We start from the raw sequence: 23,620 nt of genomic DNA, 5'->3' as shown, positions 1-23,620 counted from the left end.
TAGATAAAAAGCTGTTCAGACTGTGTCAAAATACAAATAAAATGTCAGATGTCTGTTATGTGGGTAATGTTTTCAGAAACGACATTAGTTTGATATTGCATAGTATTTCAAAAATACTTTATTAACATGTTTGTCTCATTCAGACATTCAACACAACCCACCCCTGTTTGAAAAGTGTCATAACAATCAACATTTTCTCTTGAACTCGTGTTTCAGCATTACAAAGAGGCACTGTATTAGCCCAAGCCAACAACATTCAGATCTCTATCGATCTTTAGAAAAGGCAGATCACCTCAGATGTAGCTTATGATGGTGGTAAGATCAATGCAGGGACCATTAGATCCACTCTGATACTGTTTGTTCAGGGCTCTCACATAACAGCCTGTCTTGTCTATGAACTGCATCAACGTGCCGCCTGGAAGAAAAAATGAGCTTGTTGAATGATTCTGTCACTCAGTAATGAGAATACACAACCAGAGAAAATGAAACTGGTTTTGGCCACGAAAAGTCTGCTCTCAGGGTTTTATCCCATCTGTGATGTCATTTTTAGTTCAAACCTCCTATGATCGTTAACCTTTGCCTGAAATCGGTGAGAAAAAAATAGATTTATCCTTGACAACATTTAAATAGTTTTGAAGGACCCCTAAAGACAAAGTTTAGCACAAACTAACACACTGCAGTATTCAAGCAAACAATTCAAGGAATGTCCCCAGTGTGCCAAAAATAGTTTTTACACTTTCAAAGCCCTGATCTCAACCAAGACTGAGAGCTTAAGACCTCGATAAACAACTGACGAGATGGCACGTTTATTAATACAACGCAACATTCAGGAGAGATGTCAGCTGAATGCTGGGCCCAAGTGTGAACACAGCTGTACACAGTGGGCATCTAATGTTTCATTCTGTGCACATTTCCTCAGAAAACTAAGTACATAATGACGCACTATGAATGCATGCTGGATGTGGACCAGCAGGGCAGAGCTCAGACAGGACGCTGAATGTTACTTCTTGAGAAGAGGCGAGTATGTCGGATTCAGAGTGAGTGTGACAGAATTCTTTGTGACAATAGACTTCTGTCCCCAGTGCCAGTTTAAGCCATCGCCACGGGAGAGAGAAGGGTGCAGTCCAAAGATGTCTTTAGTGTAGTGTGTGCTGCATCAGTTTCTGAAGGTTTCAGGGGATTAATGCAGAAAAAAACAGGGTACAGATGTAGTCCTTTATGTCAGAAAAGACAGAGCTCTGCTGACGAAGCATGTTGGGATCAGGACTTTAAAGGGTTTAATCATATAATGGTACAAAAAGAAGATAGATCATGAATGAAGGAGACAGGGTGATAAAAAAAAAACAATGTTCCAAACTATCAATGCAAACCCCCCTGACAAAAATAAAACATGAGGTTGTGAGCAAGACAGTGAGCAGAGAGTGTGTGCTGAAAACCCCTTTTCTGTAAACAATCACAACAAAGAGGCAGACGCATGATATATTTGTAAATATAAACATATAAATACAAACATACATTCATAATGGAAGAGGGGCAGGTCCTTCACACATACAGGCTGGTGTGCTGGTACAGAAAAACTAGGAAACTAAACATTATAGTAGGAGTAGTAGAGGAAATTAAAGTTTTTCAGAAAAGGTTTTGTTTGCTTTTAAACAGGCGTGTCAGTCTGTCATATTCTCCTGTGCCGTATCTGCATCTGTGAAGTAAGTATAGTCCACGGAAGCCATTGATTTTAAGGTTTTTCTAAGTTTGCTCTGTGTGGGAGAGGAGTCCACCTTCAGGAACTGATCGGCCCGCAAACTCTGACCTCTCACAGTAGCTGGCAACCGCCCCTCTTCTTGCGTTTGCGGACCTGAAGCGCTGCTCTAGTGGCCATCTCGAACACCTCCCGCACACCGTCCTTGGTCTTGGCCGAGCACTCCAGGTAGCCAAAGGCACTGATGCGGTTGGCCATGTCCCTGCCCTCCTCAGACTTCACTGGCTCCTGAAAGTTTAGAGTACAGATTGAGGGTTAAAATGATGCTGCAGAGTGTTGACGAGTTTCTCATTAAAAACACAAAGGCTGCTCATGAATTTAACAAAAGAAAGACAAACCCAGAAGTTAAGACAGTAGGTAGAAGCAACCTTCTAGAAGCTTTGTTATGGTTTGAAATAAAACGCTAATATTTTTCACACTGCAGGTCTGCTTCAGGGACAAACAACAAACAAACACGACATGACCACACTTGCACAGACTTAACCCCCAATGAGAGACAAACACATGAGCCAAAGAATACAGATCAAACCAGAAGCAAAATACAGGGCAAACGTAGAAATTTTAATATGTTTGGTAAATGTGTAGATTTCCATAAAGAGAGACTAAGAGAAGCACACACCTGTTTCATTTTGGCCAGCTCTCGGCGTGTGTGCTCATCATTTCTCAGATCTTTCTTATTACCCACAAGAATGATCGGGACGTTGGGACAAAAGTGTTTCACTTCAGGCGTCCACTTCTCTGGAATGTTCTCTACAAGAAAAACAAAAAAAGAAGAAGAAAAAATTAGACTGCACAGGGAGTTCCTGACTGTACTCCCTACAAGGACAGCTGAGAAAGGCCAAAATCGTTCCCCTGTGGCCATACAGACATAAACATTGAGGGGTTGCTGACCCCTCCCAGAAACGTGGTCTGCTAGCCAAAATCTGTGCTGCTGAGAGGGAGATGCCATGCTGTGATAGAGGAAGAAAAGCATCTGTGGCACTGCCCAGGTCAAAGAACTGTGGGAGAAAGCCCCGAGGATCAAATCTATCTAAACATGACATTATCAGAGAGAGGCCTCCTCAGCTCAAATACATGGGACGTGTTCAGTTCATGCACATTCAGATTCTGCACAGGGCAATTTCTAACTGAAAAGATACGATGGTTTTATCAACATCTTTTCTCACCTTTAAGTAAAAATGTTTGACAATACAGAATTTAAAATAAGGCGGCCGAAAATGAAGAAATGTTCCTTTTTATTCTTCTTTTTTTTTCCAACTTGGACAACTTCTAATCCAACGTAAAATGTATCTCAGATTTATGTGAGATTTGTGTACATTTACATAGGTTGATCATTCACTGTACACACTGGCAGCAAAAAAGATTGAAGTTATACAAGAAAGCTTTTTTATAATGAGTGGAAGAGAATCTGTGAGTACCTGATAGGTAGGGATGGGTACCTTTCACATTTGAATTGATAAGATACCAATGCCTGGTACCTGGCAGTCAGTATCAGTACTCAATGGTACCAATTTTTGGTACTTTTGTGTAGTTTTGTGATAAAAAAAAAATACTACTTTTTTAACAATAAAATCTCAAGGTTTTTCAATTTTACACAATTATTCTTCAAAATATGAACTTGCAATGCTGTGAGCATGTCCAGTAAGAAAAATTGTCTACTCTTTCACTCTCTTACAGTCTCAAGGATGTATTTAGGTACCTAAACATGGTACCTTTTGACTTGACGTGAATCAATATTCGGTACCACAGACAGAAAAGTACCTGTTTCAGTACCCATCCCTACTCATAGGCCTGTCATATTAAATTGAGATGTGTCTTATGCATAGGAGAAGTGTGTTTTGAACTTTTTCTTATCTACAAAAAGAACATTCTGGTAATTCTTCTTGAGGAGACTAGCTTCAGCCAGACAAAGTAAGTGTGCCATAAGTGTCCAGTCTTACCTAAACTGTCCGGGCTATCTATGGAGAAACACATGAGGATGACGTCTGTGTCAGGGTAAGACAGAGGCCTCAGTCGGTCATAGTCTTCTTGGCCTGCTGTGTCCCACAACGCTAACTCCACCTGGATGAAAAAAAAGAACAAGATGACACATTATTGAAACAAGAGCTGAACTTTTAATTTCAATGACATCAGGATGAAGAGAGGGTAGAGTTAGCATGTGTCAAGGAACAAGATGAGAGCCAAAAAAATCAGATATAAAAAAAGAGAATTCCTCTCAGGATTAAAATCCAACTCTCCAGAGGGGGACACGGCTCCCAAAGGCCTTTTTATGCTGTTAATCAAACTTCTGGCAATCCCAAAGGGCCCACGCTGCTCTAGATAAAACATTTTCCTTGCAAACAACTACATGGTTGAGCTAAAATAGAGGTGGAATAAAACAGCTTGACCTGAAAGGCTCATAAAAGAATGTCTTGTACACAGTGGCCTGGAAGTGTCATCGCGTGCATACATCATGTGGCCTGTGCTAAAAACTCAAAGATTTGGTTTTGTTTCCCACACCCTGACTTAACTGTACCATAACCTCACCCACATTACAAACCCAGCTGGAAAACTCTGCCCCGTACAGACCGGTTTCAAATCTCCACCAGAAAGCAAATAGAGGATTTGAGCAGTTAATCTTGACATTTCTGACACCCCCCTTTGCTCATGTGCTGCCAGGTGTTGCTTGTTGGCTGACCATCTGCTTACCTGGCAAGACCGGATAGCTACACTGCTGTTTGCCTTAGCTCAGACTGGATATTTTCCACAGTATACCGACAATGGGCTGAGCTGTACCTCGCTTTCTATCTGGTAAAGATCTGCAGAAGCACACACTGACAAACTGGTCCCAGTATCTGCTGCTTTCAAAACCAGATGTCTTTCAGGAGTCGGTCTGTGCAGCCCTTTGTCCCAACACATCTGAGAGGCTTGGAGTACAGTCAACTTTGTAGTACATAGCACAGGAAACAGGAACAGGAAATAGGACATTAGTCATGATGTGGGAGAAAGAGGGGAGGGGGGTTGGCTGTGCAGGAAGGTGGCACTAGTCCATTTCCTGTTATTGGCTAAAGGTCTGCTGCTTGAAATTCTTGATCCTGCAGGATTCTCACCCAGCAGGGTCAAAGAGGTCAGATCTCAAACATGGGGGCAGCAACTTCACTGTGTCAAATCAACCTGCCCGAATGAGGAAGTTATCCATGACTGGTTAAAATCAGACACACACATTAACATACACAGATCGTCTTGAGTGAAAACCAAACCTATAGATCAACAGCACTTTACTTTTCTTTATGGCAAAGAATGGATGGGATGGGCATCTATAACCATTTCTTGTTGAGAATCAAATGAAAATGTTTCAATCCATCGACATTAGGGGTGGGAGAAGAAAAATCGATCTACTGTGATTTTTGTTTAACGCGGGATCTTTTTGTTCAAAACTCTTTTTTTTTTTCAAATTTAAATCCTTCATTTTAGTCTTTGATTATACGAGGGTTTGGAAACAGTTCAGATGTCAGATCCCCTGAATAAATCCTACAAACTGACACACATGTGATGTGCATTTTTTGGAAGAATATCTCTCCTGATGGAGTCTGTAGACATTATCAGTATCATCATCATTCAACTTTTTCATATGGTCTAGTGTTAAAAAAGCAAACAAAAAAATGGCAAAAATCAGAAAAGTTATAGAATTAAAATCGAATCCGCACCCCGAAAATCATAAAAGAAACAAATTGTACGAAAAAGACATATTGTCCCAGCCCTAATCGACATCACCAGATTTTATGCTTAGCGGTTCCCTTGTTTATTCTCTACATTCAACCGGAGCAACCAGACCTCATACCAATGTCACCTGATGTGCCACATGCCAGTCACACTCGTCAGTCAGCAGCGGCAGAATTTCCAACGACAGACAGGTCAAAGCAATCAAAGCTTGGCTTTACTTTGCCAAAAAAGGACGCTAACAGCGCAAAGGGTAATGTAATCTTTTGTGACGGGGCTGCTTGCGCGTACACGCGGAGAGAGCTGAAGCGAGCGTCCTGAGGAATAAGGAGGAAACACACGCTAATATGAGTGATGGCACGAAAGATACGGTTCTTAAGCCGCCTGCCACAGTCCCAGTGTGGGAATATTTTGTTTTTTATCAGAATGAACAAAGTGTGAGCTCATGAACACCAACGAGCTGATATGTTGCATTTGTTTGAAAATGGTGGCGATGAAGAAGAAGAGGGAGGTGCAGCGGAGCCTTGTTCTTTGACAATCCGCTCTTACTGAGGCTTTTGGTCTGAAAAGTAAATAGAAATAAAAGCACCAAATGGTGGGCGCTCAAAGACAGCTACATTGCCAAAGAAATGCTGCCCTTCAATATGATTGAAAGCCAGAAATGTTAAAAATGTTTGACAGACAGTACGGATTGACTGGGAAAAAGTACATGTTACAAACAATTCAGGAACTGTATAAACTCCCTTTTATTTAGGCAAGAGTTTTTATTGTTGTTGGGTTTTTTTTTTGGAGTTTCTTTTTTTCTTTAGAGACAGGGTCTATGTTTTATTGTTTTCGATTAGTATTAGTTATTTTCATTGACATGTATTTTTTTCTAAAAGAGAGGCCATTTCATTTTCATTGTATTTTTTCTCTTTATTGTTTGTTAGATTTATTATGTTTTTGTTTAATTTATTTTATTTAAAAGATCCTGACCTTTTAACTACAGTTAAATACTCTTAAGAAAGTAAAGTTTCTTGCTTTTGATATGGTGTACTCACTTTATTATCCCATTTATCATAATTACATCAATGAAAAAATGGAAGAAAAATCAAAATAATATTGACAATAATATCGTTTATCGGCAATAACATTTTGGAAAATTATCGTCTAGCAAAATTTGTTATTGTGACAGGCCTAACCAAGAGTGTCATATTTATTTCTTATAAATGCAATAAAATCTTGACACTGAAAACCTGTAAAGCTACTTTTTGTGGTCAGAAAACGGAAGGGATTGGTAAGGGAATGCATACAGAATCTGATTGATAAGCACTGGTTTCAATAAAATCTTATCAGGACTCATCTCTATTTATGACAATTCAAAGACTCGCACACTGATTGGAGTTTTATAATTACTGAACTGCCAACCTCTTGTTGAAAAGATAACCAACTTTACCACTGAGTCACAGACACCATTACAGGAGATTTACCAGATGAAATAGATGACGACTTTAATGCATTCAAAAGTATGTTATATTTACCACTTAAAGATTTTTGGTTAACTTGAAACATATCCATTAACCCTGATGTTTGTATAAAAGCCAAATAACCAAGCCAGACACGGTGTCCAGAGGAGGAACTTCAGTCTCATTTGGAGATTTTACCCTAAACACAGAAGTCATTGAATTAACGTGTTTCTTTTTTCACTGAAGTAATGATAACTTGACTTCCTTAGCCCATCAGAAGTATTTTCTTTGAAAGCATCTTTGCTTAAATTTGTTTTGGATGGTGTATTTTTTTTTAACTTTATTCTGCAAAGTGAAAACAAATTCAAGTACAGAGAAGCCATATCATGTGGTCAATAGATAAAGTGTCACAGGAATAACTAGAAAAGCTCTCAGAGAGCACAGACCTCCACCAAGCATATTGTGATTGTCACCAACACTTTGGTCCTACTTTAATGTTATACTCTCTTTCAGCAGACTGTCTGCTACAATTTGGTGTCGTACCTGTTTTCCGTCCACTTCAATGTCTGCGATGTAGTTCTCAAACACAGTGGGGACGTAGACCTCTGGGAACTGATCCTTGCTGAAGACGATGAGCAGACATGTCTTTCCACAAGCACCATCCCCAACAATCACCAACTTCTTCCTTATGGCAGCCATCTACAGACGGAGGAGAAAACAGTCAGTATGAGCGTCACCAAACAAACAGTCAGTGAGCTGGTTAGAGTCTCTGGAGGGAGCAGGAGGAGGAGGAGGGAGGAGAAACAATGAAATCAGAAATAGTCAGAGTGGGAACAAGTGGAGAAAAAAAAAAGAGATGATGGAAGTGTGTTTTCGAGCCGCACCCTCTTCCCTTTCCTGGGCTGCGTCCTGTGTGTGTGAGGTGGAAAACAGAGTAGAGCTGGGGGATCAGTGCAGGTCCAGAGAAGTCAGAGGGAGGGAAGGGAACGGTGGGAGAGCCACAGTGTGCTGCAGCCTCTGTGCTCCACTCAGTGTGGACAGAAAAACATTTCACACAGTCTTTAATGTGTCTCTTCAACAGCCCTCTGGCACTGTGCGCTATAGCTACTTCTGTTTCTACCCAACACCTCTGTGTTCTCTCTGCTTCTCTCTGTGTTTAAAAGTGAGTGAATCATGCTTTCTCGGGAAAGAAGTGGCCTCACACACAAATACACACACATACACACACACAGGGATCAATTGCTATCTCCCACAAGTTGACGATAATAGAGAAGACTGTAGGTGATGAGACAACATACTGGATGTCTGCCAGCTGCTCAGCTTTCACACGACTAAGACAACCAAAGATCTGCACCTCTGACTCCACACAGTGACAGGCCTAGAAACATAAATTTAACAGCCCAGCCAGTAGTTTGACCATATTAACAGATTCAATAATAACTTTTACAGTGCTTTGGAGTGTTACAGAATTCTTAGCTTGTTGGTCTTGTATTGTGATACTTGAATTTATTGTTTTCACCTAAAAAACATACACAACCTGCTTTCAAACAGCTGACAGATGAACAAGCTGGAGGACACAGTGGGGTATTCAGGAGCTGGAGAGTACGAGAGTTTTCCCTCACAACCAAAAACAGAGCCTAAGAGAGCTATAAACATGAGTCTGACTGAATGACAGTGTTGCTCCGTTACTGTTGGATGTGTACAAAGGACAAAACTCTTTGATCGCTGAATAAGAAAGTGAAGAGATCAACAAATTCATCAAACCGACAAATATTTTACTAACTGTAACATCCTCAGTGAGAACATTTTGCTTTGGGATTTTTAGTAAAGCTTTCAGCACTCGTGTGTTTACATTGTTGGTTCCTGGTCTGAAGGTTGGCTTGGGACAGTCTGGTGGATACATTCACAGTCTTTGTTTCCACTGAGTGCTCCAGCTCAGTTTAATGCAGTACAGTAATCAGTAATGAGCATTTCACCATCCAAAGTTGAGAGAAGCACAAATATATCTGATCCATACTGTCCTAGATTTTAGGCACACGTCCATCGGAGTGCCAGGTGTACCTAACCAACCCTGAACACTGGAGCCAAACACTGGAGTCAGTGATGGAGAGAAAAGAGGATCCAGATCTCTCTGGATTTTGTCTCTCCCAAGGGGAAACATCCAGTCAGTAAAAATGAAGACTATGCAGAAGTGCTAAAAGTTGCTGTTCATCGAGAATCCACTTGAGGCTGGCTGCCGAAATACAGGAAGTCATGTACCTATCCTGCCATAAAAACTGACTTTTACGGCATTAAAAAGCGTATTTACAACCTTGTTCAATAAGTGGCATGGGTTCAAAATACTGATTTCCCTATCAGCACACACAGTGGTTAATTTTTTTTCTAGCTCAGCAGTGAAGAAGATATTATGACCGTTTGATTGTCCAATCAGACACAGCTCAGCTCATGTGACAGACGGGGGCCCTGTAGCAGTCGAAAGGAAACCCAAAGCCAGCGTCATAACCAATATGGCTGCGTCAACGGATCAGCGTCATTTCATGGTTATCAGGAACAGATGGGTGACGTTGTAGAGACTACGTCCATGTTTTCTATAGTCTATGGTCTCTCCTGACCTGATGTTTAACAATCAAGTCTGTTAACTAATCATGACTTGTTTAAAGAGGATTCATATCAGGGAATGTTTTTCAGCTCTTTAAAGAGAAAACTTGGTGAAAAGAGTGGTCAAAGCTGAGCTGTGACAGGGGTAAAAAAAATGGACACAAAGGGAGGGGAAGGCTCCACAGGACAAAACTAGTAATGTATTGTAATGTTGTTTCATTTTTAACATAGCTCACCAGAAGATGACTTTTCTGTTACCAGAAAGCTCACTGTACGCTAGTACTCAGAGCTGTTAATATAATTTTTTTTAAACCAAATGACTGTTTTGGGAACAACTTCTATGCTAAAATCTTGTGCTCAGGGGCACCGATGGCCTAGCAGTTTAGGTCGTACCCCATTAGGTTGGAGCAGGTGATTGGTTTGAGTCAAGCCTGTGGCCTGTTTCCGGCATTTGCTCCTACTCCTGCCCCTTTTTCCTTCTGTATCTACTGTCCTCTCCTCTATCATATAGGCATGAAAGCCCAAAAAATAACTTATATTAAAAAAAAAATTAAAAAAAAAAAAGAATTGAGCTTACCATGCACCAACTTTTTGCTAAGCCACAGTGAAGCACCAACTACATGAGGGGAGGGGGTGAGATTTTATACGGGTGAAACTCAGCCATTTTTAGAGCTGCTGAGCGAGTTGTCATTTTGTTGGAGTTTCTCTTTCAAAACTTGTCGTGGAGGCAAAGCTATAGCAGCAGTGTTTGGAGCAAGAGACCCAGTGCTTCCTGGCACTGCAGTTTTTGGGACAATATGTCTCCTGATGTAGTCTGTAAACATCTTCATCTTTCAATTTTTTTCACATGGTCTGGTGTTAAAAAAGCCAACTAAAAACTGAACAATTGGAAATATCAAAGAGTCTCAATTTAGATTGAACTGGCACACCAAAAATCCTAAAAGAAACAAATCAGGAGAAAAGCATATTGTCCCAGCCCTAACCAACTAACCACTGGCACTAAACAAGCACCTGTTTTCTTGATAGAAAAACGGTATACAAGACTTGCTATCCCCAATAGCAAAATGAAAAATGTATTAAATACACTGAAATGAGAATCAAGCAGTCACACAGTCGTAACGTGTCCTGGTTGACCACTGCAGCTCACTGTGGAAACCGATCAGGGTTTACCACACCAAACTGGACTGACCCAAACCAGACCACTTTGAGAAAATGATTCATGATACATTTACAGGCCACACTGTGGTTTTACTGTGCAGAGAGACCAGTACATCCCTGTGGGGTATGTTCTTCATTCAGCAGCTTTATGGAAATAAAACAAACAAGCCCTAAAGACAACCCAGAGTCCCCGACATTTGTAAATGTTCAAAACTGAAAAGAATACAAGGTCTGCTTGTGTTTGTATCAGTTTTTTCTTCCTCCACTTACCCCTATAATAGCGACCGTTTTCACCACAAGAATAAAAAGACAATTGTTCAGGTTGCCTTTCTCTCCCACACATTAAATCAGGCCAATATGTGTGTTGTTAGTTTGTCTCTGGAGAGAGCCACCTGTTCTCTGTGATAGCAGGCTGCTGCTACTCCATACATCATACTGCCACTGCCAGAGGGAAAGCGCAAACACACACACACTTCAACCCACACACAGGCAAACTGCCGCGCTGCCCCAGAAAGCTTGACAAAATGGGCCTAGTCCAGCAGATCTTGTGCCGTGACAGAATATTGCAGCTTATTGATGACGACAGCGCTCACAGTCAGCATGCAGTGTGAAGCAGTGGCAGCAGAGGGCACTTAGTGGGAATACTGGTTCTCTGCCTTTACATTAATGTACTTATTTAGTGATCAAAAAAACAGTATTCTTAAATAATGTATTCTTATTTGATTTTAAAGAAACAAATTAGGTTTCAGAGCTCTTGATTCACCAAACGGTGGATCCCAGTTCAAGCTTTTCAGCTGAGACAACTCCAAACGTGTTCTGTGCAGTTCTGCTAAAATTCCCAGAGGGAAATTCAAGGTCACCCAACTGAGAATTTGTAGGACAAAGATTGGCTTTCCATGTGTTGTGAATTTTCCCACGCCAGTTCTGACCTGAATCTCCTTCCTCACATCCTAACATACTTCCTAATAGAGCATAAACACAGTTGAGGGAGTAAATCAACTAATTAAAACAGATGTTAGATTCTCTATTTTGTTTTTGTTGTTTTTTTTTTCTTTAAAAAATGCCACTACTGCTATTTTTCTGCACAAAAACACTAAGACACTTTCCATCAGCAGAGTCTTTTTTTTATTGTTGAGAGGCAGTCAGTGAATGACTCGACTCCTGGAGAGAAAAGACTTCACACTACAAGAGGTGGTTAAGTGTTTTTCCCTTCAACAATACTGGTATCAACACAGCACTAACAAGGGTATTTTAATCCAATGGCTTTAATTGGAGTCACATTAATCTCATAAAAGCCCATTTAACACACCTGAACACAATCATCTGAAAGCACCAACAGCAATTCATTGTTTCGATATATGTTCTTGTGTTATATCATGTCCCTGTGATACGTTAAAAGAAATAAAATTAAAAAATCAATAATTAAGTGGCCCTGGATTTTATTTTCTGCTAAGTAGGCCTCACTCAGTGTTAGAGGGAAGTTATTCAGAAAGAATAAAAACTGTCTAAATGTGCTCATGAATAATAGAACTAAGAATAAGAATCTGCTTGGTGCTGAAATCGCTCACAGAAGCAGCGCTGAATTTGAACAGCTGAATTACAATCCCATCACACAACAAAGCAGCCACATAAATCTGTGGTTTGAAGAGGACTGAGAGGAGTGGGATCCAAAAAAGGCAATTAAGCTTTGGTATACCTGCACAGGCTCACACACACTCACACACATTACTTAAGAGCCAGTTGTTATAGAGAGTGTGTCCACACGTGTCTTTGGAATGAATGGTCCTGTCTTGCGTAATGTTTGTCCCTGCGAGGGGTAACAGAGGACAAAGTTCTCATTCCTGGCTCATGCAGCTCAGTCAATGATTTCTCCCTGCTAGGTATCAGCTTACGCTTGCAGTAGAAATTAAGTTGTTTGAACTCAAATAATATATTATATGAATTTTATTGTCTATCGTTGTGTTCAAGACATGTAACTTATAGCTTTTCATGTGTCATAGCCTGCTTGTTTTTGCTTTTACCTCAGTAACATGGAAAACAGAAAAGGTTCAACATGAGGAGTCATTCTGCTTAGGTTGGATGTGATCAGGTGTGTATGTGATATTCGAGGGATTTCAATGAGTTCTAAAGACACAATGAGTCAAGTGAAACTACACAGCTCACTGGTCTTTCATTCTTAGCAGTGAGGAAAAGATCAGAATCTTTTACTGGTTTGTAGCTGCTGAGCCGGCTGATTGAACAATTGTCAACAGTTCTCTGTTAAAACAGCCACACTGTTCAGAATTAGGGTGAACAACTGGTGAAGAACATGTGTTTAAATCAATTATGTTTGCAGCGAGGATGTGGGAGAGCGGTATTTGAGAGATAATACTATCAGTTCATTCTATACATGGATACAAGTGAAGTACAAGGCACAGGCTGAGCGCTCTGATGCCAAAGGCTAAACAAAGGGTACGCCTCAGCATTAGCTTACACACACTGCAAAGGGCTGTGCTGCAGAAATGGTACATGTAATGACTGAGAGCTATAAAGAAGAATCAATCACAAAGATTCTAACCAACGCCTGTTCAAATACAATTTGAGTTAAATTCAGGTATAAATAATCAAATTGATTAAAATTTGTTTAAATGCTTATTTTTGTCAGATCACAATTCACAATAAAATAATGATTTTGAAGAGAGGTGTTAGAATTAGAAGCTTGAGTTGGTGCTATTCCTTTATTGCTTTGCAAAGAGAATTCAACTCCTTGTGTCTTTTTGACAAAAGTTTTTGACTACCATGTAAATGATGACATACTTTAAATGGTGCTAGAGGTATGCTAGCTTTAAAAGCTAACTGTTCTGCAGCAGGCATGCACTTTACTCATGTAGTGGTGTTGTAGTTTACAGTTTCAAAGCAATGTTCATTTCATGAAACAAAAAGGTTCTTCCATGTTTAACATGTTTAAAATTTTAGTCTGGATTTCACTTTTTGTTATTCTAATTTCTCTAAAGGCTAGATTTTTGGATATGGACATTTGTTTGGAGTACTTGTCTGTAAGAGCAGTCTTGAAAATAAAAATGATAATTTTGATGAAATAGGAGAACAGTGTTATTCTATTGTCAAGAGTTTTTTCTGTTTTGATATATTTGATAGGCGCTGCCCTGTTGACTATGGCTGTCTTTTGCAGCAGCTCTCTCTTTTTTGTCCGTTTCTTGTAATAATTTTGTCTCTTTTTCGTAATCTTTGTATTTGGAGTGGATCATTACTTTGTATGGCTCATTTGTTGGTCATGGACACCAAACTTTTTGTGGCTTCAGTGATATTTTTACTACTTTTCTCCTGTGTTTGTCTGGAGATCCTACATGTAACCATGGCCACATTGTTAACATGTGAAATCAGCTGTTAGCAGCCTGTAGCATGTCAATGCTAACTGGTGTAAGGCCTGATGTCTTCCCACAAGGTGAGGAGAAGGAGGTGAGGACGACGTGCTGGTTCTCAGGTGTGAGCTAAGAAGTGACAACATGGACCTGTCCTTCCATCCATCGTTATTGGGAATGTAAGATCTATCTCCAATAAGATGGACGAGCTAGCTGTGCTAACCCAGCAACAGAGGGAATACCAGAGGGCAGAGTAGCATCATGCTATTCACAGACATGGCTAACGGAGCTAACATCAGACACCATCGCCACATTGGAAGAGCTTCACCTGCTGTGAGCAGACAGGATGCAGGAGACAGAGATTGAACAGACTGCTGAAGAAGCTCAGTCCTGGACCCTGTGGAGGTGGAGGCTGGCTGAACTGGAGAATGATGGACAAGCTGTCATCATCTATTTTCTTATGGACCTTTTTGCACTTTCTATACACTTTCTTACTTTTGTTTTCTTGATTGCTGCTGTGACTTCAATTTCCTTGTACTTGTTACAGTGACAATGAAGTTCTATTCTATTCTATTCTACTCTATCCTATTGTATTCTATTCGCCATTTCTCATTTGTTGAACTAAAAACAAGGGCTGGATAAATACCTGCAGCAGTAGATAACAGTATGAAGAACTGGTCCTCAATTTTTAACTCACACAGAGAACCACTCTACCTAAAATAAATTTTATTACGCTAAATCCTACAGATAAGATTTAAAGTACGACCTTAACCATCTTCCTCTAGTTAATGATTCACACAAGAAATGCAGCGGTATAAAGGAAAAAAAACGACCTGCCTCAATTTTTTGTTGCAAGGCAATGTTACATCACCAAGTGTGACCAACCAAATAGATGTAAGCACACATTCCTGGGGGATTACCCTGCAGCTTGAATAGCAAACCTCCATGTACCTAGTCATTGTTCTGACTTCAGATAAAACTATTTCCATTATGCTGAATTTTAGAGAGGTATACCCTGTCTATAGTTCAGTTAGTCTTTTAAGCTTTCTCTAACTTTTGAGAAGCTCTAAACTTGTGTTTGACTCTTACTGGACTTCTAGCAGCTTAAAGAATGTTCTACTTTGATGTGAAGACTGTGTCATGAAATGTGAATGAGTACAGCTGCATGAGCAAATAAATGTCTGGAAAGGAGGATAAACAGAAACAAAACAGACGGCTCTTTAAAAACTAAATCTTAATGTTGCTAATGATGTAGATTGAGATGAAGAGTTCTCAGCACAACAACATTCCTAAATTACATTGATTAGCTTAAACTGGGCTGCCTCCGGGAAAGGTAGTAAATGTGCTTGAGCAGCCAAGACAAGCCAAGACTTGAACAAATGAAACCTAAAAAAAGAGATCAAGGTGTTGTTTCACCTATTCACCCAGTTTGACAGTGCAGAGCAGACGGAGGGAGAAACTGGCTCCTGTCAGCAGGAAGGGTCAAAACTACAGGTGCTTCTTCTGTGCTGAACTGAGAGAAAACACCTGGACATGACTGTAGTTTCTGTTTTCTTGAATTCAGGGAAATACATTGTTTCTGGTCATCTGCCAAGAAGCTGGGACAAAGTGCAAGATCTCTGTACTAAGCAGAAGATACTGCCAGAATTTACTGACAGCAGAGGAGAAAGTGAATAAAGAACAATGAAAGGCAAACAGGATTTCAGATGCTCAGCACACTTAAATCTGACCACAACAAATCAAAATGTGATATTATAATATGTCTTTTTATTGTGAAGTAAGAGACGCATCCCTCCAGCTGCACACATGCAGTTTATGTCCAAACAAAAGGCAAATATTAACACACTGTTAGCACTTCAAGTACTGACACACTGATCGTCTAAAGCAGCAAAATGCATTCCACGTGCTGATTAACAACGGGTCACCGGGTGCTAACACACAAGCCTGTCCAACTGTGTAAAGTATGTGGGAGGATGGAAGCTTTGAGGAATGTCTCACCCACTTTCAACAGCCCTCATCGTTATTTTCAAAATACACAGCGCCCCTCTGCCAACCAGCGCCCCTCTTTCTCCTAAAACCCTGATAGGATAATTTACAAAGCTGCCTCTGTCATAAAATATGTTTGTGATAATGTGCATGAAAGTGCACGGTTGCATTTGGACTACTGTCCCTAAATGCCAGAGAGATGCTTGTGTTGCTTACACATAACAGAGTTACTCTTGCTCTAGTTCACACATCATGAAATCAAAGGATTGTTGGTTTCATGTGTTTGCAACAAGCTCAAATTTACTGTACCAGCTTCTTCAGAGTTCTGTCACGTCACATCCTCATACTGAATCTCTGGCTGCGGCTGTATCACTCCAGAAAAGTAATCAATGACTCTGCAGCTATTCATGTACCTAATAAAAGCTCATATAACCTAAAAACCTTAGCCTTATCAACAGTTACATATCACTATTGTTTTAAGCGTGTCAACGAGCAGAATTTGTAAAGTAAATCTGAACCATGGCCGGCTATATTTAGCGCTACTCACAGCCCTGTGCTCTGAGACACGTTCGTAACTTGGATATTAGAGAATCCTTGTTATGTCCTACTATTTACTCATCTACCAAGCAGAGCTAACATAACCTCACTTTTCATTGTATTGATAGACTAGAAAAGCACTCAGAGAGCACAGATCTCCACCAAGCATATTGTGATTGCCACGCAACACTTTAGTCTTACTTTAATGTTATACTCCCTTTCAGCAGACTGTCTGCTACAATTTGGTGTTAGTTGCAGGTTTGTACAATAATTTGTTACCTGACAGTGCTGAAAATTATGATGACCCAATTTCATATTCTGGATCTTAGTATCCAGAATATTGTCAGGATCTGAATCATACTTTTACATCTGTCAGAAATAATGGTGACTTTGTCTTGGATTGTTTTGCAAAGCAATCCAACCATTTATTGTGTTATATACACATGGTGGAAACGCCCCTTTCTCACAACGAGAGTCTTTTAGAAAAGTCCTGGATCCAGATGTGATCCAGATCACCTCCAATGTTTGATCACTTCTTCCTTGTCTTGTTGTGAACTTTTTCTGAAAATTTCTCCAAGATCTGTTTGTTACTTTTTTTTTTTATTTATGCTGTTCACGAACAAACAACCAGATAGATAAACTCTCACAAAAACATAACCTCCTTGGTGGAAGTAATAACTTATTTTGGTGCTGATAATCATTTTTACAAGTGTGGATTACAATCAGGCGCATATCTACAGGGAAGACTTTTGCAAGATCACTTAGAAACTCCTCACAGAGACATCAATTTTAAAAAAAAGTCATCATTTAATGTTGATTGTATAGTTTCAAAATTACAGTGTGGAAAGCTATTTTCATTGTTTTGCCTCTGTCTTAAGGCAGCAACAAATTTCCCACAAGAATTTAAAAAAGAAATAGAAAAATGAAATTTTTATGCTCTTCTCACTAAATCTGACCTTCTCTCACTTTGTACTATTAAAGAACAAAAATGTGAAATCATCAGTTATCTTATCAATATGAGGCAAGAAAAAATACTTTTTTGCTTGCATCCCATCACTTAAGACAATTCAATAGATCTTATCCAGGTTCCATTAAAGTGACAACAGGTTACTTAAGCTTTCAACCCACATAACGTAAACATAAACCTGTCACCAGCAAAGATCTAGAAATCTGATCACTCCTATTGCAGAGCAATTGATTCCTGAAATACTCAGATTGCTTTATTAATTTCAAAGTGGACCTGCTTAAGGCTGAGTGTACACTGTGGAGTCGTAAAATGAAAGGGAAACCAGCCAAACCACAGCACAAGTGAACACTGACACAGACACACAAACTCGGCTAAACCCAAAAAAATCCTATACCACATCAGGAGGTATGTGAAAAACAGTGCTTTGGTTTATTGGATGAATCTCTTGTGACAATAGACAACACTCCTTTTTTCCCTGAGACTGCATCCTGAAAGTTGTAGAGAAGTTGAACCTGAGGTGAAGTTTCAAGGTTGACTCAAACTCGAGAACAGAAGCTGCTGCTCAGGATCCAGGCCAGGGAAGCAGCTAAAGTCAGAGAACCTCGCTGGAGCCCAAAATAGGACAGAGCCATTGAGACTCCCCCAGCCCAATTTATCACAGTGCTCACAGCTCGGCTCAGAGCAGAGGCGAAAGAGAGAAATATCACACAGAATTATCCTTTTATCCACCCCCAAGCCTCCACAAGTGGTACAAACAGACCGAGAGTCGGACAGAGGGAGGGTAGCAGGGAAGGAGAGGTGTGGTTGTCAAATCAAGAACATGAGTGTCTTGTTGCTCAAGCAACAGATATGCAGAAATTTAAAACACACCAAAATGAAGTAAGTAAGACTTTGATTAATATTCCATGAGCACAATATTAAAAAAATGATGAATTAGTCATGGAATGGGTTGAGGCTCTGGTTGCAAATCATGAATGAATTCATCTTCTTCTAGTCTTCACTCGGGCTGCTGTTACAAGATAATAAAGTGTGCATATTTACATGCACACAACACGCCAGCAGGAATCAGCCAAACCATGTTTCTCACTCCACTTTTTCCCTCTGTCCTTCTACCCATCCTCCTCCAGGCTCTTTCACTCCATCCTCCTCTCATCTCTTCCTTTTTCCCTTGCTCTCTCTGTCTCTCTTCCTGTGTTGCAGTGTGATGTCACCACTAGAGAGCTAATGTTCCGTATCCTTGGGGTGCTGCATTCCTCCTTTCCGACTCACACACAGCACAAATGAAAGCCGTCGCTGACGCACCCGCCCCCCAACACCTCGACACTGTCTCTTATCCCTCCAGTCCATCTGTGCCTTACAGCTATAAGAAGTTACAGCATCCAGGGAAGGTGCTCGAGAGCATCTTGACTCTTCTTCAATCAGTATTCAAATGTGACAAAATCATATCAGGCTTACTGTTTAACAATAAGAAGAAACTGAAGAGAGAATTCACTATAATTCAAAAAAACAGAAACACTTCAGTTTCACTTGTTTGTAGTAGGGATGCACCAATATGAAAATTTTGGTCGATACCGATATCCAATGTTAATACTGCTGTTATGGCAGATAACTGATATCAACAATTTGATATGATGTGTCGAGGTAGTTCAGAGTGAAAAAGTCTGCGATCGTAGGAAAAGTCGACCATGAAACAAATCAAAGGATGGAGTGCCCAAGATGAAGGTGATCAAAAAAGTATGTTTTGTCTGTTTTTTGGATCAAAAACAAAAAGAAAGGCATAAAAAAAGAGGGTCCGCTTTTCTAAGGTAGTTTTGGTGTTTACATAGTCATAGAAAAAAAAAAAATTGGTTCTTCAAAAAAGAGGTGCTCCGAAAATGGCTGGCAGCTAATGAGTAATAATCGGTCCACTTTTACTCATCAACCGATGCCGACATGTTAAAAATGACAGATTCCAGCCGATATTGATATTGATACTGTAATATTGTGCATCCCTAGTTTGTAGCCTAGTTCAGATTCACAGCCTGAAAATATTTCCATACTAATTAAATGCATCAGACATACTGGGACTTCACTAAAAGGGTGAGCCTACTTCATTCAAGAACTCAAATATATTGAAATACAAAAAATGACAAATGACAAGAGTTTAAAATTACCTTTGTTAGCATTCCAGTCTCACAAATGCAACCCAGACACTGTATCTGAAATGTAAACCTGCTATCAGGGCCATCCCTGAGTGCATTGACTGCAGCTAATGTGAGTAAGAGGAAATGTTTACATTTCTAAATCGTCCTTTTCAGGAGTTCCTGAAACTGTCAGCTCTGAGATCCAAACAGGAAACTCCCCCAAAGATTAGCCCTTTTCCATAGTTTCCCCCCTCTTCAGCGTGTGATGCAGTTTTCCATTAGGACATGTTTGTCGGTCTCTATCAGATGACTGAAAACAGTCACCATGAGTGTCCTGAGCAAACCACTTTCCTGTCTGATATCAGTTTAAAACAAGTTGCCGTTGGATTACTTTCGATATGCCACTTGCCTGTCTGGAAATTCCCGTTGACAGAAATGTGTCTAGACAGTTCAGTGACAGGATACGGGTTTGTTTAGATGCACTTTTCTGAAAAGCTCCCATAGAATAAGAATAATATCACAAGTACTCACTGGAGGAACGGAAAAACCATTAAGCATTACCTCTGTGTCCACGCACAATAAAGAGGCTGCTTTGGAAAACAATTAAAAACCTGTCTTTTCACCGTCTCTGAAGCGCAGACAAGCATCTCCAAGAGGCAGGAGGGAAAACACTCAAAAAAGAATGAGGTGTCGCCCCATGGTGAAATGACCCCTGGCTAAATATAGAGCTTTTGACATTGAGGCTTTTATTCTGGCCTACTGAGCTATTCATTGGTCTTCTTAGCCGACCTTGATACAAGAAGAAAAAGAAGTGGAGCACATTTTCTGTGAGGGACACCATCGTGTCTGTCTTTTCCATGAGTGACACGAACTGCTCTGGTTAACAGCTTCTTTTGTAATGCTCTCATCTGTTTTATGTGTTCTGATTGAATCTGGGTCCTTTGAAATGTTCTTTGAGGGGTCTGCAGATGATTATATTCACCAAATAATGATTACATTTCTAAATGACCTGCTGGTATAGCAGTTGTATCACTCTTGGTTTGGCCAGACTAATATTTAATGAGCTACTAAATCAAAATGCTGAAGGGACCAGATCCAAAACAGTCACTATGATTCATAAAGTGTGAGGACTTACACTAAATATTACTGCTGAAATGATAGATAAAACTCATTTAGAGATGAACATGTTACTGTTTTTCAAAATTCATATTACAATTAAATTATGATCTCACTCTGGTTGGCTTTTACCATAAATACTTGAGCAAGTGATAAGCAGTCCATTAAATTGGACTTGTTGAGTGATCTGTATGTGACATCACGCATCATGACTTCTGCTTTCATATCAACATGGTTCAGATTTGTGATTTGCATACATTTCCTTCCACTGCAACAGCACAAATTGGTGTTTTGTGTGTGCACTGAGCACTACCTGCAAACAGCATGGTCAGCAGTCAGCTGTTCAATTGCAATGACATCATACTTTCTCCTGTAGTAGCTGCACAAACCCAGAATATGTCAGCATTAACACACGCAGAGTATGAAGACATAAAAAAATCTGCTATGAATACATGTCTCTTGTTCTGCACTGAGTGAACCTGCTCATAAAGCAAACGGGAGTTGTCCACTTGATCTATGACAGGGCTCTGCAGGTTGCCTTTGGTCCTCGCTGCATTTTTGTTTCGGGAACAAGCCAAGACACAGGGAACAAGCCTGAGAGATATGAGGGTCTGTGCTACAAGTAGCCGAGCAGCACAACAAGGGTGTGGTGACTCGGAGAGAGGAATTTCCTCGGGACAGGGCAATGTTTTCGCAGATTTTTCCCGAACAGGCGACGAGGAAATGATTTTTCTCAGGAAACAAAGAAAAACGTCACTTACTCGGTAACTTAAAAGTATTTCGTCATATTTATCTGCTTTCTGAGTATTCATGTTCACACGAAAATGAACACCACTCAGTCTTGTCTAACTAAAGAGGTTTTGAAACAGAAAAAGGCCATGAAGTTTGTACAGCGAATGCCTTCATATCTTCCGCCTTCACAGCTTAAGTTCGTATAATTAAATTACATAATGAAGAACACTATGTGTATATGAACAGGGCTGGGTAAGATATGACCCATATCCTCGACGGGAATCTCTATGAAAGAGAACTAACATGTTTGCCTACTGTTTGTGATAATTGCTTGCTACAATACTAACGAGCAAACATCGAAACACTACAGCGAATGAGCCCAAAACTTCTAAACAAGTAAGACGAGTAACAGGTTTCAATTCACCGAGCTGTTGCTGTAGTTGGTTTCTCGGCTCACTAACGTCTCCATTGAAAAGCTCGATTGACTACTTTTACACGAAACTTCAGGCAGGGTTTTTCTGACCAAGTTAGCTCACACGACAGCTTCGTAAGACAAACACAAGTAGCAAAAAGGACAATTTGTTCTCTTACCTTTCCCCGTATGTGCTTTCAGATCGCGAAGTCCTCCGTACTCTTCTCTCGCCGTCGCCCGTCCCTTCAAGCAGCTGTAATCAGAGTGAGAACAGGAGGAAGCGGCCAAACTGGTACGAGCAAGACCCTCCCATAGTGCTGCGTTCAGGGCACGCACAGAAAACACTGTTTTATCAGCTTTTTACCAGATCTTTATTGAAATATTAAAGTGAAAATTTCAACTACCGTACAGTATGACTTAGACTGGTTGATTTTTATCAACCATTATGAAGAGCATCTAGGCAACAAATATTCTTGCTGTGGCTGTGTATTTTAAACAGGAAACGAATTACTTTCAGAATAAGTTGATCTATATTCATTTTTATATAGAGATTTTGACACGCCCCAATGGCTTTGAATGTTAATTCCAGCAAGGTCAGACTCCTTGTTTATTTTGCTTGGATAAAAAAGGTCATTTGGATGCTATACTTATTCTGCACTTTACAAGTGCTGTTTTTTTTTTTTTAAAAAAAACGCCACACTTTGTAAACTGAAAATCCGTTCACCTGAAACAGGGTGCCGAGAAAAACCACATTCTGCCGCTGGGGTAGTACATTGTACTGTTGTACTCGAATGCAGCACGGTGGTCTTTTACGTTTGAGAGTCCAGGGGCTGCAGTTTATTGGCTGAAAAGATTTAACTGTTTCTTAGTTACCGCCCCTTTACGGTTAAACAATTAAACAATTTCTGCTTTATTACATGCAATGGTTGCATGTTAGTTAAAACAATTATCATATTATTATTCTTCTTCTTATTATTATTATTATTATTATTATTACTACAAGAAATTGACTTTTACCCCGTTGCTTTTCTCCCACAGTGCAACAGGAAATCACTCAACAGGGATTTGAGTTTTAGAACATGTTTTTCTGTCATTGAGGTCTTAAGTTCATTTCCCCTGAAGTGCAGCACATTGTAAAAACACAGTAGCTGTGGTTGATGAGCATTTGATAAGCTGCACAAGCCATCTCATTCACCCACAATAGCCTTATATAAGACCAAGATTCTTATCAAAACACTTTTTTAAACAGTCAGATCAGAGAGTTTTACCCCCACCCCCCAAAAACACCCATTGAAAATAATGGTCTTCTCATGGTGTGTGAATAAAACAAACACTTTATTGTTGAGAAAAGTGAACCACAAGCTTCCCGAACACTAAATGTATTCTGTTCCTCTGTATCTTAGCACTTTGGCAATAATGTGGACAGTTCAGAGCAGTTTCCATGGTAATACCCACATACTGTAGTTCTAGATAAAGCACTACACATTGGCACCTCCCAGTCCCATACAATAATGGAGCTATTTCTGTACCATGTCAGTGGTGGGAAGGGGTGCAGCAGACTGATGTGTAATGATGGGAGATAGATGAGTGTTTGAACGGAAGTTAAAATTTATTTATTTATTTATTTGGACAGGGACAAGAATGAAGCATGTAGAAAAACAAAAACCTCAAAAACCAACAACAGCCTTTTAGCATCAGCAAAGTTGAAATTCCTGACTTTCAATGGGCCTAT

The 23,620-nt window shown here is 40.0% G+C and overlaps 1 protein-coding gene across 1 annotated transcript; it reads right to left on the bottom strand.

Annotated features, from left to right (window-relative positions):
* Positions 1–95: 95 nt before the first annotated feature.
* On the bottom strand, positions 96–22,194 carry LOC141799859 (rho-related GTP-binding protein RhoA-D). The gene is made up of 5 exons (XM_074682253.1): positions 22,068–22,194; positions 7,444–7,599; positions 3,697–3,817; positions 2,376–2,506; positions 96–1,984 (listed from the first exon to the last, which is right to left on the bottom strand). The coding sequence occupies exons 2-5, from the start codon at positions 7,597–7,599 to the stop codon at positions 1,811–1,813; spliced, it is 582 nt and encodes a 193-aa protein (XP_074538354.1). The 5' UTR covers positions 22,068–22,194; the 3' UTR covers positions 96–1,810.
* Positions 22,195–23,620: the final 1,426 nt, after the last annotated feature.

Source organism: Halichoeres trimaculatus, unplaced genomic scaffold, assembly GCF_033239565.1.
Source record: "Halichoeres trimaculatus isolate MK-OKI-2021-1 unplaced genomic scaffold, fHalTri1.1 fHalTri1_scaffold_11, whole genome shotgun sequence".
Lineage (NCBI taxonomy): Eukaryota > Metazoa > Chordata > Actinopteri > Labriformes > Labridae > Halichoeres > Halichoeres trimaculatus.
This window is presented reverse-complemented; position numbering and strand designations above follow the sequence as displayed.

Bases quoted from the DNA above. Each gene is read 5' to 3' on its own strand.
- LOC141799859 (XM_074682253.1), bottom strand. From the start codon at position 7,599: ATGGCTGCCATAAGGAAGAAGTTGGTGATTGTTGGGGATGGTGCTTGT. The intron at 2,507-3,696 runs GTAAGACTGGAC...TTTTTCTTGTAG, and splicing joins AGATAGCCCGGACAGTTTAG to AGAACATTCCAGAGAAGTGG. The intron at 1,985-2,375 runs GTGTGTGCTTCT...CTAAACTTTCAG, and splicing joins AGCTGGCCAAAATGAAACAG to GAGCCAGTGAAGTCTGAGGA.